At 33.9% G+C, this 18,679-nt stretch overlaps 1 protein-coding gene across 3 annotated transcripts; it reads right to left on the reverse strand.

The window, feature by feature from the left end:
• Positions 1 to 343: 343 nt before the first annotated feature.
• On the reverse strand, positions 344 to 17,739 carry LOC106662208 (PHD finger protein rhinoceros). Of its 3 annotated transcripts, none has more exons than XM_014386097.2 (12): positions 17,553 to 17,739; positions 15,646 to 15,686; positions 14,350 to 14,442; positions 14,016 to 14,158; positions 11,822 to 12,030; positions 10,412 to 10,575; positions 9,611 to 9,759; positions 9,237 to 9,524; positions 8,980 to 9,153; positions 8,456 to 8,583; positions 7,735 to 7,981; positions 344 to 7,645 (listed from the first exon to the last, which is right to left on the reverse strand). In XM_014386097.2, the coding sequence occupies exons 3-12, from the start codon at positions 14,396 to 14,398 to the stop codon at positions 1,307 to 1,309; spliced, it is 7,890 nt and encodes a 2,629-aa protein (XP_014241583.1). In that variant the 5' UTR covers positions 14,399 to 14,442; positions 15,646 to 15,686; positions 17,553 to 17,739; the 3' UTR covers positions 344 to 1,306. The 3 variants fall into 3 exon arrangements, with proteins under 3 accessions (XP_014241583.1, XP_014241592.1, XP_024080553.1); XM_014386106.2 differs by having other exon boundaries at positions 17,545 to 17,739; XM_024224785.1 differs by lacking the exon at positions 17,553 to 17,739 and adding an exon at positions 17,172 to 17,510.
• Positions 17,740 to 18,679: the final 940 nt, after the last annotated feature.

Raw genomic sequence — 18,679 nt, forward strand, 5'->3', positions numbered from 1 at the left:
TAAACATTTTCTCCCTAATAGTACAACCTAACTGAAATTATTAATATAATTTACAAGCATTGTGGTATACTTTGACACAAATTTGTACTGGAATTAAATTGGTCCGACACAAAATTCAACTGATTCGGAGTAATATTAAAAATAAATGTCATAAAAAGGAATCATTAAATTTAAACGTTAATAATGTCCTTCCTAGTCTAGTTAAATACCAAATGTTGATTTTAATTTGTTCTCGCCTATTTAGATTTTTCATATACATATTTTGAATCAATAACATAATTCATTTATACAATTTAATTTAAGAAAAACAAATTGCCTGTACAAAATTAAAGTTAAAAAAAATAAATAAATATTAAATAAGGCTTAACATATACCAGTTAATACATAATTATTTACATTATATTTACATAAATACTTTTAGAGGCAATAACATTATATGTGAATTGTACATTTATTCTATTTATTTCTATAAATTTCATTTTCATTTATATTGGGCAAAAAATGATAACAAATAAAAACAAAAATGAACTGAAATGCTAATTGCTATAATTTAATGGATGGCAATTGTTTTAACTTGTAAAAATTTAAAGTATGTTTACATTTTATGAACTCATTTTAAACCAACCACCCATACTTGCTTTACATGTGCATTTATCATCACGTACATATAAAGCAATCAAAAATTAAAATTTAATAATTCTATTACAATCATTTAGGCCACTTTTTTTTAATGATTGTTAGTAAAACTATGTAAAGTACATAGCGGTTAAACTATTAGCCAATTATAATTTACACTGAGATAAATAAGTAAAAATAATTATTCTAAATTTGTCCAATTGTTACAAGTTTTTAGTTTTATATATTTTTTTTAAGCTCCTGTAAAGGTTAAATTCCATATCGTTAACAATTTACATACATACATTATATATAATGTCGAATATATAAAAATATTCATCACACAGTATGAGTAATTGACATTTGTACATTTCTGCTGGAAAACATTGAAAATAAAATTACCTTTTAGTAATAACATTGTGCAAATTCACAGAAACCTAAGGGCTATCTACAAAATGGATGCAGGGAATATTGAAGACATCTAGATTTATACAATTACATACATATATAATAAATATTTTCTAATTATACAATTTACTTATATATTAAAATAACTGAATATGTATATATTTAAATAGCTTACTTAGAGTAAACATTTACAATATCACTTGGTGATAGCTCCAATGAATACTTATCTCAGATCATATAAAAAATTATAACTAAATAAAATAGAAAATATTAACTAATGTCATCATCTGACTTCACAGTCCTTGCTTAATGGTAATGGAGGAGGTGGTGGACGCTCAGGTTGAGAATCTGTGTCTTGTAAAACTTCACTACTTTCTATACTAACACTATCACTACTTTTTTTCATAACATACCCCTTTTCACACCTAGAAAGTTTTAATCGTATAGGGGATGTCTTAGACGTCCTAACTTTTCTCAATGCCGAACATTCACTAGTCCTTTCATCATTAGGAGAATGCTTAACTTCAACAGAAGGCTCTAAAGAGTTTGATTGCACTGTATCCTCGTTCCTCCTACCAAATCTAATTATTAGCTTTGGCGCTGCATCATCAGTAATCACCCGGACCATATCACATGATTTACTAACGTTGTTGTTGTTTCCGCGCTTTTTTCTTTTTCTGTTCCCGGATTCGAGAGTTTTCTCTTCTTCGTCAAAATCTGCCATGACCATTTTCCTAAATTTCATACTTTCGCGTTTTAATTCTTCTACAGTCGGTTTAGGAACACCTGACAATCTCTTTTTCGGAGGCCTTTCTCTTAAGTTCTTTTTATCTTCAGAAAAGGTCGTAACACTGGCACTGTCACCACTACTACCGAGTTTAATTTTCAGTTTTGGTGTTACAGACGAAGGAGCAGAAGTACTTGAAGCTTTAGCTGTTTTTCCTCTCCGTTTTGTTGTATTTTGACTGGACTCATTAGATGCGTTACTGCCAACACTTCGTCTACGCTCCACATCTGACCCTTCGACCAAACTTTTTTCTTTCTTTCTTTTCTTTTCCATGTTAGCATCCACTACTGCTTTGTAATCCTCTCTCGTCGGTATAGTTGTCATAGAAGCCACAGCCTTCGGTATTGTTATTACATTTCTATTTATTAAAGGATCTTGAATCGGGACAATAGGTGTAATGCTAATAGATTCGTCCATGTTCATATCCTGAGTCCAATATTGTCTGAGCAATTCTTTCTTCCTCATTCGTCTTAAGTTTGAACCCGTTGAAAGACTTGCGGCTACTGTTGAAGTTGTGGCCGGTGTCTCTGCTTGACTGCTACTAATAACATTGACAACACTTGCTTGAGTAACTACCGCAGAAGTAACGTAATTTGCATCCAAAAAAGGCCCTTTGATTTTGACTTTCAACTGGTTTCTCGAATCTGCGGAGGGTTGTTTGACTTCTTCTGGTACCGTCGATGCTACCGGCGCCTCAATTTTAGGCACTGTAGATGATTTCAAAGTTTTAATTTCTTCTTCAAGTTCTTCCATAAAATCTTTCAATGATTCATTATTGGTAGATTGGTATGATTCCATAATGTGATTTTGGTATCCAGGAATTGTGGAAGTTGTGGTTGATTCAAATGAAGAGTATGAACTTACATTAACAGGGGCTTGTAACACAGGCTGTACAAATTCAAGTCTGGAGTTTTCAATAATGGGTTGATTTTCATCTACGGCTTCCTTACTTCTTCTAGGTAATGGACTAAAAGTGGCATCTGTTTCTCTAATATCACTGTAGCTTCTAGATTTGACAGTTGAAGAGCTAACAAATTTAGGAGACACAGAAGGTTCTTTTATAGGAATAGCAACATCCTTTTTATCATGTACATCAGAAGATTTTCTCCGTTCCCTCATGGCTCTCAAATTTTCTAAACTATCACCTCCTTCTTCATCTTCATCTATATCAAAATCATAGACAGTTCCTACTAGTTTGCTATGAATGGTATTGGGATCAGAATGACCATGACCTCTACCTCTTCCCTTTCCTCTGCCTCTTCCGCGCAAATTACCACGTCCAGGCGGTCTACCCCTTTTGCTTGTACTCCCTTCTTTGATTTTCTTTATATCCAATAACTGCTTGGGAGATTTTCCCGGTGATTTTCCAGGAGATTTTGCTTGCTGAGCTATACACCTAGCAGATGTTCTTGTAGGCTTGCTGGGGCTCTTTTTCCCAACAGTTTTAAGAACTGAAGAAGGCTCTTCAGAAGGAGGAATTGTATTGGGTTTATATTCAACATGAGGCATATGATTATAATTTTCTGGAGGTTCCACATGAGAATCTTGAACATTCTGTTGTGTGCTCTCAGCTGGGAATTGTATGTTTAGCTGTGATGTTTCTGGTACTAGTTGAGAAATGGGTGAAACCATAGCTGCTGTTAGGGCCATATTATGTGAAGAGGCGGTAAATGCGGCAGAACAAGGAGGTGGCATATGCAAAGGGGGTTCCTCTGTGGGTTTGATTTGTTGTTGGTGATTAGGATACGAAGAAGAAAAGTTGGAAGCGTAAATTCCTGGAGTAGGAGCGGTAAAGGTTGGTTTATACAAAGGTCCAACTGGAAAACCAGAATTGTCCGCAAAATGAAACGCTGCTCCAGTGGATATTGCACATGATGGGTTGTACGCCACACTCGGATGTAAACCTTGGAAAGGTAGTAATTCTGAGATGATTGAGTTTGGCGGCTGCTGCGTAACATCTTCAGGCTTGGTTTGTTCCAATTCTTCTCTATGTGATAGTGAAGAAGTAGAAGAAGCTGAAGAAGATGAAGAAGAATGCCTAGAGGGCATAATTTCACTATCTGCCCATTTATTTCGGTATGGTGATGGCATCGGGTCGTAGGAATGCACACTAGGGGGTACACTACTAGGAGGTACCCACCTTTCATCGGCCTGAGCACTATTGCTTCTATCTAACTTTTCTCTACCAGGTACTTTACCAACATCAATAGGCATTCCATACGATTGATATTGAAATCGTTCACTAGAATCGTATTGTGGGATTTGTTTATCGATTCCAACCCCTTGAAGAAGGTGCTGATCATCAGTTACTCTACTTGTGTCAACTGGTTTTAGAACGCCTATTTCATCTTTATCTGGCTCCTTTGTTTCTATCTGGGGATCTGCTTTGATCTCAACTGGAACCAAAGGACTGTGCAAACCTTCATTGTCAATTTCATGGAAATTAACAATTGTTTCCAATTTTGGATTCTCAGCCAATTTTTGTTCTTGGAGTATTTCAGAGCACAAATGTTTCTGTGATGGTTGTTGTAAAACTTCTTGTAAGGCAATTTGAGGTTTTTGCTCAACGACTTCAACATCGCTAGATTCTGTATGTGACTTCTTTGCATAATCCAATCTTAGTTTTTCAACAAGATTAAGAGTTTCCCTCGCGCTATCTTCTTTAGAATCGATTTTAAATAGGAAATCACTATTGAAGCTGAACATAAGTGGATGACTTCGCATTTCTTCAGAGTCGCGGGACATGCTGAACCCATCATCATTGACAGTTTCATCCACTGCAAGAATATCATTTTCAAAATCAAATAATTCAGCTACTGTAGAATCCTTTGAAGGTGGTTGGGGAGAGAAAATCGACCTCTGGTGGTAGGGCGTTGCTAAAGAAGAATTAGCCTTAGAAGTAACTTTTTTCAACTCGTCTGATTCTGATATGACAGAAGGAAAATTGATATTCTCATTAACATTATCAATTTTTTCCAAGTGAGGAAGTGACGTTTCTTGAATGTGTTTGAACGAGGTATCCACTTGTGGAATAAGAATAGGAAGGGAATCTTTGGATAGCCCTGATTTTAAATTGAGATCATTATTTGCTAACTGACTATCATTTCCAAGTTTAGATGGTTTTTCTGTAATTTGAGTGGTATTAGATGCAACTATTTCTTCGGGGTATGGAGAAAATAAACTTCTTTGGAAATTTTTCTGATTGTCTAGGTTTGCTTGCTCAACAGAAATACAATCTTTGATTGTTTCCTCAGGTACATCTTCCACTTTGATGGAGATTTCCTCTCCTTCCAAATGTTCTTTTTTCAAATGTTTTTCAGGAGATTTAGTTTTGTGTTTCTCTGGTGATTTACTTTTCTCTATTGGCTTTCCGACTTGAGAAACCGTTGTCTTAATTTGTTCTTTCTTTTCGTTTTCTTTTACTAATTTATCCCTTTTCTCAAACAATCTATCCAGTGACTTCTTCGAGTTGCTACGACTTCCACTCTCTCTCCCTGCTTTCCTTTCAGCCATTTCTCTTTCTAAGGTGCTGGTGAATGAAAGATTTTCATTCTTTTTAGGGGACGATTCTACCACTTTATCAGCCTTCTTGCTCGAAGTTGTAGATAATTCTTGGGACTGGCGTTTCTCTTCGACTGGGATAAAGCTGGTGACATCTGATTTTTTAACACTCGAATGGGTTTCTGTAATACTTTGTTTCTCAAAATCATCTGATTTTCTCTTTCTTCCTTGAGATGAATCCTTCGCGGTGGTTTCATCTTCTTTTCTGCTAGGATGGGCTTTTCTATTGCTACTCTCTTTGACCGAAGATTCAATCTTGTTTGCATTACTGGGAGGTTTTGTTGTCTGAGAAATTTCTGGCTTTTCAGTGGTTGAAACACTCGACTTTCCTCTACGTCCACCTTTCTCTCGTGATGATTCCTCTCTCTGAGTAGGCGGCTGCTGAAATTTGAGTTCAGGCCGCCCATCGGAAGTTTTAAGCTTCTTCTCAGGCGTCTTGCTCAGTTTCTTATCAGCCACCACCTTAGAAGAGGAATCATCTTGTCTGTGAGAGTCTGAATATTTTGTAAATGTTTCTGATTTTTTAACAATATCACCTTTCTTAACTTGCTTTGGTACGCTATTGTCTTCTGAATCAGAACTTGATGAAGGTGAACTATCTTTTTTCACTTGTTTATCTCTGTCCACTAATGAAGGCATTTCAGCATTTTTGGAAAGAGCTTTATTATCTGTCTGTTTTCCCTTTTTGTCTACTTTTAGATTGGCTGGAGGATTAGAGAGATTCTTTTGTACTAGAATATGTTTAGCAGAACCTTTTTTCTTGTCCTCTTCTTCTTCTTCTGCACTCTCAGAACTCGAAGAGGATGAAGAGGAAGAAGAACCTGAAGAACTACTGCTTGAGGAAGAAGTTGACGAGGACGAGGACTTTGATGTATCAGTTTTCTTAATATCTTGGGGTCTAATAGTTCTTCTGCTTCTTTCAATTTCTTGATCCTTTTTAATTTTTTCATCTTTCTTCGCTTTTGAAAGGTCATTGATTTTGGACCGAGCCGAAGGATCGCTCTCTTGTTCATTTGACACGGGTTTATGTAAACCGCTCTTAATGTGTTCCGCTGCTTTCTTTGCAGCCTGCCTTTGAGGAACGTACGCAAGTATATCTTGATCACTGCATAGGTCCTTGTCAAACTCATATATATCATTGGAGAGTTTGGATTTATCATCCATTAGAAGTTTATTTTCTTTTACAGAAAGCTCTTTAGAACCTTTCAACTTAACGCTCTTATTCGGCTTACTCAATTTTGATTCTTCATTAGAAGACATGGTTTTTATAGCTTCTTGCTCAGAAAGAATAAGTTCACTCTTTTTCACGTGTGTAGACCTAATACTTTCTGTTGCTTTTTTAGCAGCTTGTCTTTGAGGTACGATCAAATCTGTTGTTGGATCTTTACTCTTCTGTTTTGATAGGTTTACATTTTCCTTGTCTCTGTAATATTCATCTTCCATCGAACTGTCAATGTTACGTTCTTTATTCTTGCTGGGCGATTTTTTATTGCTTTTCTTATTTTTGTGTGCCAAAGCGGTAAATTCTTTCAAAGCCGCTTTGGTCCTAAGCCGTTGTTCATTTCTTTCATCTTTCAACGAAGTATCGCTGTCAGAATCTGAATAAATATTGCTGGCACTACGTGAATCTTTTTTAACGTTAGTAAAGGGTATGAGATCATCAGAATCATCAGTGCCAGTTCTTTCTGCAAGTTCCTTTTCCATTTGCCTTAGTGATTTGCTTCTAGGAGAAGCCCAAGGCACTTTGGGTTTTTCTTCGTCTTCAGTTGAAGTATCAACCGTTATCCTAGAAATCGGCCTCTTTTTAAGCTTTTTACTTTTATTTTTCTTGTCATCGGTAGAATCCAAATCAAGCCTAAGAGGCCGTTTTATGTCCATTTCACTACCACTACTCATACTTGTATAAACACTTCGCCTCCTTTCTAAGCCCCCATTAACGTACATACGTTTGTATGGATTTTCAGGCTTCTTTCGCATCCCGTTTCGATCAATTTTATTCTTGTCTTCAAGCGTAGGCGAAGAAACTCCAGCAATTCTGGCAAGCGCTGTTTCAAAATCTGTAGACAGTTCTGAAGCCGCTGTATGAGAATAAAGTTTGTCATATATCGAGGGTCCGTGGTTCGCCTCTTTCACTGCTGTTATTTCCGCTGAACTTAGGCTGCATGATGGCTCAGAAAGTACAGCAATCTGCTTATGGAAAGTCTGTTCCCTCATTCTGAAGAATGTTCTAGACAGCTTCTCTCGTCGGCTCACCATGTAGCATAAATTACGAACCTTTAATTTAAAAAGTTATAAAAATACATATACATACAATTATTACATTAATTTTTTTTTTAAATTATCGCACTAATGAAAATACTTACCCTTTCAAGGTCACGTCTAAGCTGTACAAACATTCTCATTTTTTCTAAATCAGCTTGCTCTTGTTGCCTAGTTAGGAAGTCTACATCATCTGAACGAGGAGCAAGTAGAGGTTTATTGCAATTGGAACGCCTTTTGAGAACCCAGTAGTTGTAGATATAGACAAGACCCTCTAAATCGACATCATGATGTCCAGAGACTTCATGTGCGGAAACATGTTTTTCAAACTTGCCTTCGATTTCTTGAAGTCTAAAATGAAAAATGGCATGACGATTACATTTTAATTCAATACGAAAAAGTTATTTAAAAAGAAAGTTGTAGATCATTAATTTACTTAAATCAATAAAAAATATTACAGATAATTGTAATTTTTATAACAAACTATTGTTAATAATTAACATTTTATTCTATTAATATGTTTGTAATTGGTCCTATTTTTGAACCAAAGCATTATTCAAAGTGATTTATAATTTTTATGTTGTTTGGTTGAGATGAAAAGATTAGTGTTACGAGTGAGACTTGAACCCACGACCATTGGCTCAATATGCAGTTGCTCCACTTGAGCTATCGTGACTTCGGTACACCGTAACACCAACTTATCATCTCAACCTACATATAAAAATTATAAACTACTTTGAATATTTTATTTGATAACATTTCTACTGCTTATTTTTGTGTAAAATTATGCAAATTTGCATATATTGATAAAATAAATATTATTACTTTGCTGCTCTTGCTTGGTTTTTCTCTTCTGACGTCATATCTTTCCTCTTTTTCCTTTTGCATTCATCATCTTCAGATGTTGATCCACTTTGGTCCTTTTTAGCGACGCTGTGCTTTTCACAATATGACTAAAAATGATATTTACCATTAACTAGGAGAACATAATTTGAGTAAGAAGATCAAACTAATTATTTCTTTCTTATGAACTAAGAACCACCCTGAATAAATACAAGTTAACCGCTCAAAACTGTTTTAAGGTTTGATCATTTTAATATTACTTAATTAATTTACTACGCTCAAATAGTAAAGTTATGACGTCTGGTGAAATATTTGATATTTATGAGTAAAATAAAATCAAATGGGAACAAATTATTGACCCACTGAACAATTTTTGTACCTCTTTTTATTTCAGTCGAATAGCTCTGTCAGTGAATAAAGTTCAATTTCATTTTTTTTTTTTTGTACAATCAAAGTACATATTTACTTACACTTAAAAATAAAAATGAATGTACTTGGCATATTACCCTTAATTTAACACCATCTTCAGCATTTTCATTTTCAATTATTGCTTTCATTTCTAGACCATGTTTAAAAGCACAGGTAACATGGTATGCAACTTTACACGTCTTAACCGAGCACTGGATACATGCTCCTACTCTCTCCCTACAGAGAACACATATCAAGGCCCATCGGCTTTGCTGTTGATAAAAAAGAGAGAAAAAAAACACTGTAATGTTGTATATAAATTTATCTTTGTAATATAATTTTGAATTTAACTCACTGGTATGCTGGATATTTTTGTAATAGGTTCCATCTTTTCCACACAACCTATTGAAACCTCTGGGATCCAGAGAGCACAAGACACGTGTGCCCATTTGTGCCCCGATCTCGTACACTTCATCGCACCTCCTTTGTTTGGACAAAGCACACACTCTGGCCGCTGTCCTATAGCACAAGTTCGGCATAGCCATGAGCCGGATGGGATTGTCGTGATCCCATAGCACGCTTGATGAACACAAATATTGCAAGAGTCACAAAACACCATCTCATTGCTCTCTTCAGAGTCCGGCTGAAATGATTGTAGTTTATTAATACTTATTAGATATTTAACACATTCAGTTACTATAACAGGGATTAGATTGTTTTAGAGCATACCGAACGACAAACATCGCATATGACATTTTCATCATATTCAATCCCTAAACCTTCTTCAGATTTTAATATTGTCTGGACTTTATCCCAACATCTCAGCTCTAATTCCTCTATTACTCTTTCCAGTTGATCTTCCCTTATAGGAGGCAATCCTAAAAAAAATCACATGTTAACTCATTACGTTAGTTTTTTCTTATCACAAAGTTGCTGCAGGCTTAATAAAATAGAATTATATTACAGAAAGCCGTTTTTATTTTATTGTTATCTTATTTTTATTAACACACCTAAATCTTATGTTACAACCCTCCCATCTATGTTTTATTAATTTATTTTATTCCCCCCCCCTACTGTTTTATACCCAATTCACTTAAATCATTAGTTTTTAAACTCTTTCTCTACCAAGATTATATTGGGTTGTCCGGAAAATAATGCAGGATTTTGGTATTAAACAAAAAAAAAGAAACTAGTTACTTTAAAGCAATGTTCTTTAATCAAAATAATTTCCCANACTTAAAATCCTGCATTATTTTCCGGACAACCCAATATAACAAGTGTAATAATTCATCATTGCTCCTTTCAAGACGGGTCCTTGAAAATTGACCAGTATAGCCGCAAAATTAGCAACAACTTGGTCATTTGACAACTTTCGTAAATAGTTTTTCTGATTGGTTTTTTTTTTCTACTTAGTTGAGTGAATGAATTAGATTTTACACACAGTTTTTCAAAAATTGTTAGGCTTAATTTGTTTAACTAAAAATGACAAAAATACCCAAAATGTAAAAAAATATCTTAAAAAGCACTTACCCATTGTAGCTCTCTCCCCATTTGCTATTTTGAGCCAAGCATTATCACAATTGTCCAAATCATATGAGCAAACTTTTTCTGCTTTGCACGGAATAGGTGAAAGAAAATGCTCATCAGATTTAAAGTTTTCACACTTTGTAATTTTAATATATTTTGATTTTGGTCTGAAAAAATAATAAAATAAATAATGTTATTGTATAGATAATAAAAAAGTGCTAATTAAATGCTTGGAAATTAAACACAATGTGATTTGTTACATTTTCATGAGCTCTACTTTATTAATGTTTTTATTCCATTTGTTGCAAAGAGAGAACAAGAGAGCCCTTGAAACAATTTCACTGCAGAGAAGTTATAGAGGTGGTGATGTGACGGTTTGGGCAGGAATTTCTAATGGAAGGCTGCACAAACTTGATCTTCAACGACGGTTCCCTAACAGCTGCGCAATACATTGAATATGTGTTAAAGTTGTTCCTTATATGCCACTAATAGGCAAGGGTTTTATTTTCATGAATAATTTTGATGAATGCAAGGCCCCACGCATCTAGGAACATTTGTGACCACTTGGAACGGGATTCAATTCAACATTTGAAGCATGTAGTAGACTACATATTTCTTTAAAAATATTCAGTAAACATAAAAAATATACCGATTGTAAGTATTTACTACAAAAAATAAAACTAAATAAAAAAAATAAAAAATGAAAAACAAGGGCAATATAATTGTTCAATAGAAGAATGCATGAAGCTGATTTGTGTCTGTGCAATTTTACCAATTTTAACCTGTGCACAGTTTTATTTCTGCACATTTTTTCACTTAACAAAGTCAATGCTGGTGGCCTGCATGAAGGCCAAACTGACCCAACCTGCCGGACGGTTGATCTGCATGCAGATCATTACGCATAAATGATTATTTGGAGATCGTGAGAATCTCCACTTAATTAATATACTTAATTATTTATTTAGTATTAATGTAAATACTCAATATTTATTTAGTATTTAGTTTTATTATTTTTTCCTTAAATTTTTTTCTCTATGTTTTATCTTACTGTAGTACAATACTTTTCACAAATAAATTTATTATTATTATTATCTCTCGATCTCCAAGCAATCATTAACTAACAGTCACTAAACACCACACATCATGCATAAAGCTTCAAGGTATAGGAAATTGTTGCTGAATAAGAGGGAGAAAATTGAAAAACCAGGCTGCATCAAATGTGTTAATACTTCTTAACTTAAATCCATTTATTTTTTTTTACTAATATTGTATTTCCATTTATTTTTTGACTAATATTGTATTAACTATTACTATTATTATGTTATAATAATAACTTCTTCATGAATTCAGCACAATTAATACTAAATTAAGAAAGTGTTAAAATGAATTATAAGAATACAGATCAAAACTTACAATTTAAACTCGTGATGCAATCGTGAAGAAGGAAATGCCTGCGTAACGACGGTTACACTAGATCCAGGGAGAGAATCAGGGTTGACAGGGACCTGAACCCCTTTTTCCCATTCCTGCTTCCACTGATCAGTAATAACCCAGTATTCATCAGCTGATAGAGGCTCAGAATCTGGTAATTTCATAGCACTGATCAAATCTTTTCTGAAGAGCTGAAAAAATACCAGATAAGAGATGTAGTAAATATGAACTATTAAAGCTGTTAATCTTTTTTTATGTTCACACACACATAGACCGTTATGATTTTGAATATTGACAGAAAAAGGGGATTTTTGAAATAGTTGTAGGTTGAGACGAGGAGATGGTGTCTCGGGGGAAAGATGATGTCTATATTTTAAAGGAATGCTGAAAACGATATATAATAAATTAAAACATCAGCAGGTAATAACTTGTAAGTATTTATTACATGAACAAATCATTATTAAGGAATTGAAAATGTAATAATATGCACAAGGGATAATTGGTAAATAAATAAGTCATTTGCATGTCAATAATGAACATAGTCTAATGGTAAATAATAAAAGGGGGGCCGCGGTAGCCGAGTGGTTAAGGCATCAGATTCTCTGCTAGTAGATCCTGCAGTCGTGGGTTCGATCCCCACCATCGCTTCTGGACTTTTTCTAGCGCCTAAGGGGACCGGTGGCCGCAATTGAAAGAAATTGACACGGCACTCATCAATGGAAGGAGCGGGGTCAGATCTCAGCGACCCTGAATTTGGTCCCAACCCCCTCAAAAATGAGTTTCTTCGATTGAACAACACCGGCACACCGGGGGCTCAAATTCACACTTGTGTTGCGAGCCCCTAAAAAATGGAGCCGGGGATAAAGTACAATAAGCTGTACAGCTGCAGTGCTCAGGAGGGAACTCCTCCAGTTCCTGGTATCCATTGTAATTAAAAAATAAATTAATAATAATAATAAAAGAGTAGTAAACAAAGAAGTTGTAAACAAAAATAATGGACAAATCAATCGAGAAAATAATAAAATGTATAACAAATTAAAGTTGTAAATAAACATAGGGTTGCTAGAATCAGAGGAACAGACAAACAGGTTTTTAGTCAAAATAATACAATAAATTAAATTCACTATTTTTCGTGGTCCGCTTAACCAATTAATAACATTCAATTAATTAAGGTTTTAAGTTGAGATAAAAAAGTCAGTGCCATGAGCGGGATTCGAACCCACGACCTTCGGATTGATACGCCGCTACTCTACCACTTGAGCTATCGTGACTTTGATCCCCTCGAGCACTAACTTCCCATCTCTACCCCACCTTTTGAATTTTCCCTCCTTTTTGCCATTTTTCAAATGTTGTGTAATCAGATGTTATCTCAACTTAAAACCTTAATTAATTGAATGTTATTAAATGGTCAAGCGGACCAGGAAAAATAGTGAATTTAATAAATTAAATTGAAGTATACTTCACTAAAGCTCTCCGTGACCATTTCATTTGTCGCCGAGAATCCAATCCGATTACACAACATTTGAAAAATGGCAAAAAGGAGGGAAAATTCAGAAGGTGGGGTAGAGATGGGAAGTTAGTGCCCGAGGGGATCGAAGTCATCAGGTGGTAGAGTAGCGGCGTATCAAGCCAAAGGTCGTGGGTTTGAATCCCGCTCGTGGCACTGACTTTTTTATCTCAACTTAAAACCTTAATTAATTGGACAATAAATTAAATATGCTTGGGGAACAAAATTAACTATAAACCCTGTTACAATGCACACGTGGGCTCTAAAATAAAAATAAATACAGAAAACCACTTTATCTATTAAAAAAAAAAAATCTAATAGAGTAATGGTAATAGATTATATGTGACATGATCACCACTGATTGAACGCTCTCCCATTTATCAAATTAAAAGGATGGACCTGTTTCTTAGGGACTTATGAAGATATCACAAAATTCCTGACAATCGAATTCCCTGCAACCTAATTTAATTATCCTGAGTACCACTGCAATGCAACTACATATTAGTAAAATTGTCATACATTTAACTTTAAAAATGTAAATCTGCTGTAATGCTTTTAATTTACTGTAGTTGCCCTCTTAGGTATCAAACATCAAAAATTAGTAATTAAATTTGATAATACTCTAAAGGAAGAATTGGATAACAACATTTTAATGAAACAAAATCTTACCTCAGCTGGGGCTTCGCTGGAACTCCTGTTGTAAATTGATGATATTTTCAGGTCAGAATTTGGCCTGGGTGTCCAAATGTCCACGGAGGCTTCTTCCTCCTCCGCCATCGCCATGCAACGTACCTTCCGTCTCTTTGACGTAACTGTTAATAAAATACAACACATTATGATTCAGCCTATTTAAAAATAAATGTTAATCAAAACTATTTATTTAATAAATACAAAAAAACAATTATTCTACATAAATATGAAGCAATATTTGCAACAGTATTAACCTACGAATTTATTAAAGCACGTTCGTTTTCACGGTTTAGAATTTTTTTTAAATTCTTACCCAATCCATCGTCTAAACGGCTCGTTTGACGTTTACCACGCTGTGACATTTTCAAGCTTTCCTGTTGGTTGGCCTCCTATGCAGCATTGGAGCCTGAAAGGTTTAATCCAATTTTAATTAAAATAATAAATTAAAAGTTGTTTTAAGATCAATTAGCAAACGATGAAAATATTACACCAAAAACAAAGAAAAAATATTCTATACTATAGAGTGGAGCCCTGCAAATCTGAAAGTCTGCAGGCAAAGTGAAAATATTAATCCACAGAATATACGTTTTTACAGTTTGCAGTTAAATTGAAATGTTATTAATGATAAATTAAATTGGTCTTGCTCATACCAAACTTTACTGCCTGTGGTAGCATGTGTTTGGTTGTTTCCGATCATTTTGGTCTGTCAAACACTTTTCATCTTATCTACATTTTCAATGGCAGGCTTTAATCAAAGTTATCAATACAAACTGAAGATGGTGAGAAGCCGAACAGCATCTGTCAGACAAAAATGATGAAAAACAACCAATCCACTTCATCCTTGTCCAGGTTTTTCAAAATGTCCAGCTTATCTTTCAACGTACATGTGTGGGTATCACCTGATCAGGTATTTCTATACATTCATTCCTTAATAAATCAAACCTGTTTTACTGTTTGTTTCTGTTTTATTACAATTATTTCGGATTAGCTGGACTCTACTGTGCATGTATTAAAGGATAGACATGTTTATCCCCAGATATTTTAGGTGGTATGTATATCATCTTGATTATCCTGATCTGTCTTCTCAAACTGGTTACTTTGGTCCACAACTGACAAACATGAAAGAGAAGGCATTTGACAGCGCAAATAGACATATCCAATTGAATTGGGATGTTTTACAATTATGAGTGCACCAAAAATAATTAATTGTCATAAACTCAGCTACAAAAGAATTATAAAAAATTGATTTTATTAAATGTTTGTTGTTGTTACCATTTCATAATTGAGTATGAATTGATTATTTTTACTGTACTAATTTTAACATATTTAGACCATTCATACTATTTGAACTTCATAATTAATTAATAACAATAAATATAGCCTTAAAGTTTAAGATTAAAAGAGTAATAAGTTCAATAAGTTTATATGCTCCATCACCTACTTCGATGTTTTAACTTCGGTCTCATTCATCTCCCGCCGAAGTTAGGCTCCAGGGGCAAGGTTTAAAACCTAGCACACTCACATTCGTAAATACATTCTTTCCGATTTATATACCATTCACTCAAGTATATAAATTATTTTTTATGAAACTGAAAAAAATACTACTTACTACATATTAGAGGCATGATGCATTCAATTCAAATCAGCGATCTGCAACAAATAAATTTAAAATAAGCTAATAGATAAAATCAACAAAAAAAATCGGAAGTAATATTGGCCTTTTTGAAATGTTACTAATTAAATCTCTTAATATAAATAAAAAATTGCCTTTCACACTGAATAACAATAGTTAAATGAGCAAAACATAATAGTATATAACATAATTATAAAAAAAAAATCTGCATGGATATGATGTATAACGTACATATTCATGTCAAAGCATCATAGAAATATAAGAGGATTAACCTCAGCCACAAGTGAAATAGAAAATAAACACAGCAATGCCGATAAATTTGAAAGTGTTTTCAATTTAATTTGCTCAATAAAATGACCAGTGTATAATCATTTTTCCCGATATGTTATGGAACAGAGCAGCATTTTAGGAAATCTGTATTGTAAATTTCTTACTATAGGTATTTTTTTTAATTTTTTATATTCTGTCATGGAGATGAACGACATTGCTCAAAACAGAATGTCACTATAGATTACGCAACTAACGTAATGACTGTTATTAAATTACTCCGATATTTAACAATATTCTGATAATAAAAGAATGAAACAGGTGAATTTAAAAAATTAAAAAATAACGATTTACACACCGGCCAACAAAATATCCACTGAGATTCAGTTAGAAAATCAAACAATGGTGTTAAGACATTTTATAACTCAATCGTTTCAACAATTCTAGTATATTCTTGCTAGATTTACGAGGCTGGTCAAATTTTGACCACCTTTCAGGTCTGTTATTTTGTAATTTAACACGATAACATGTTATTACAGATTGACACAGATCAACCCAGTGAAGATGGCGTTGTGCTGAAACGGATCAAACAAAACCGACAAGATTCCGGAGCGACCAGCGACAAGCTACAAGTTGACCACCTCGTCAACCTCACCGCATTTAGAATGTTTATATTCTTTTAAGATAAGGAAATGGTAAATATATTTAATAAGAAGGTGCAAGATATGAAGAGTTTAAATAAAGTTTAACGCTTCACCAGCTAAACCATGTTATTGGATTGTCGAAAGTGTTTTAATCATACTGTATCATTTAAGATGTTAAGTATAACATATATTATTAAATGGTGACTTCCAACCAAATTCTGAGCAATGTTTTATAGAATAAACAAATATTTCATTCATATTCCTTATAAATAGATTTGTTTTAAATTTAATAATACCGATCTAAAAGTATTGCTACAATTATAGCACACAGGCATGTTTAGCAGGCAAAAACAAACGATCTAACAGCCCGAACAAGTCAAATACAATAAACAATATATAAAAGAAACGGTATATTTACGCACGCACGGCTTTAAATACATCGATACGACTAAAAACATTTTAAAACTTTATTATATTATAATTCGGAACGGACAATAGGGGGAAAAGAAGGATTAGAAACTGTGTTATACGGATAAAGGAGGGAATGTAAATGGCCCAAGATCGAAAAGTTTGTATTTACGTACGTCTTACCTAGAAAGGTTACCGCACCAATATTTTGCAGCCGAGTCAAATAAAGGCCAATAGTGTGAACCTAATAAAGTTCATTTATTAAAAACTATCCATTATCTTCACAACAATTCTGCGAATAATGTAACAACAAACGGAAGAAAGTTTTAAAACTGCCATAACATAACCAATAATGTGTAAAAAAAAAAACAACTCGGTACGGCGGGTAAGGTCGGACAGATACCCCTTTCTTCCGCTCAGGCCAGGTACATTCGAACGGATTCGATAAAAAGCCTCATCGGCCGATTAATATTCGGTGGAGTAAATAAAATCAAAAAAGATAATGCGCAAAGATCGCTTTCAAATAGGCCATTAATGATGTAAACAGTGGACTCACAAACTTACGATTTCGCGTGTAGCCCCTTTTCCGATTCATTATTCCATTAGATGTATATCCTTAAACCAACTCGGGTCACAAATATCACAGCTATCGGTTTATAAGAAACAAAAGATTGATTACACCAGTAATTAAAGCCTATCCCACAGCAACATTTTAGGCCTATTAACATTGACAACAGAGATAGCACCACCGTCGAATCATATACATAACGTATATAAACATAAACATAATCTATTATTTTTAACTAGATAAAATAAAGCCGTTTTTAATTATGAGGAAAAATAATGCCCTGCTAATGGAAGTATCGCAGAAGTAATAAAAAATGCGCAATTCCTAAATAAGACCATATCACTCGTTTTAAAATCGATGTTCAAATCGCTTCGTATACAATCGAACATCTTGAAATTTTCTTATTCCGAATAGAAAAATTCATTAAAAAGAAAAAAATACCCGACACTATAAAACATTATTTTTCAACACTTCACTATTTAAAATCTATAAATAATCGAACTTCCCCATTTTATGAATATGGCGTGCATTTTAACCCAATGGGGAAGAAAATATGTCCGGACTTTTTAATCGAATCGAATGTCATTGCAACACCGCAAGACACACAAATATAGATTTTTCTTAAAAATCAAATAAAAAATACCCCTTATAAATATTGACGGATATTTACGTCGTGCTAAAAAAAAAAAAAAAAAAATTAATAAAGGAAAAAAAAGAGAATCGTTTTCAATTAAAAGTCAAGCAGGAATGTCGATAGAGATGGCTAGGTTTGACCTCTAGCCACCTGCACTCTACATTCTGCAGTCTTAACTCCACTCACTTCTTCCTGCTGTCCAAACGACCAATTAGGAAATTACTATCCATTTGACATGCTTGTAGAAGTAGGAACTCAGTGAGACCAATGTAGACTTCCTAGTTATAAATAAACAAGTATAACGATAATTTATTTGTCTTTTAATCCTCCACATATTTTAAACTGAAAAATATGAATTTTATAATTCCTTTTAAGTCAAGTAGAGAATAATATATTTGGATTAAATTGGTGCAATATTTCAATTCTATTGCATTTATAAATTATATTCTGATTAATTTATTACTTAAGTATACAATTAACAGGCCCTAA

This window comes from Cimex lectularius, unplaced genomic scaffold, assembly GCF_000648675.2.
Source record: "Cimex lectularius strain Harlan isolate CLEC.00 unplaced genomic scaffold, Clec_2.1 scaffold22, whole genome shotgun sequence".
In the NCBI taxonomy this organism is placed as follows: domain Eukaryota; kingdom Metazoa; phylum Arthropoda; class Insecta; order Hemiptera; family Cimicidae; genus Cimex; species Cimex lectularius.

Excerpts from the sequence above, each read along its gene's own strand:
- LOC106662208 (XM_014386097.2), bottom strand. The coding sequence starts at position 14,398 with ATGTCACAGCGTGGTAAACGTCAAACGAGCCGTTTAGACGATGGATTG. Across the intron at positions 12,031-14,015 it reads CCAGCGAAGCCCCAGCTGAG|CTCTTCAGAAAAGATTTGAT; the intron begins GTAAGATTTTGT and ends GTATTTTTTCAG. Across the intron at positions 7,646-7,734 it reads TTAGACGTGACCTTGAAAGG|GTTCGTAATTTATGCTACAT; the intron begins GTAAGTATTTTC and ends TTTAAATTAAAG.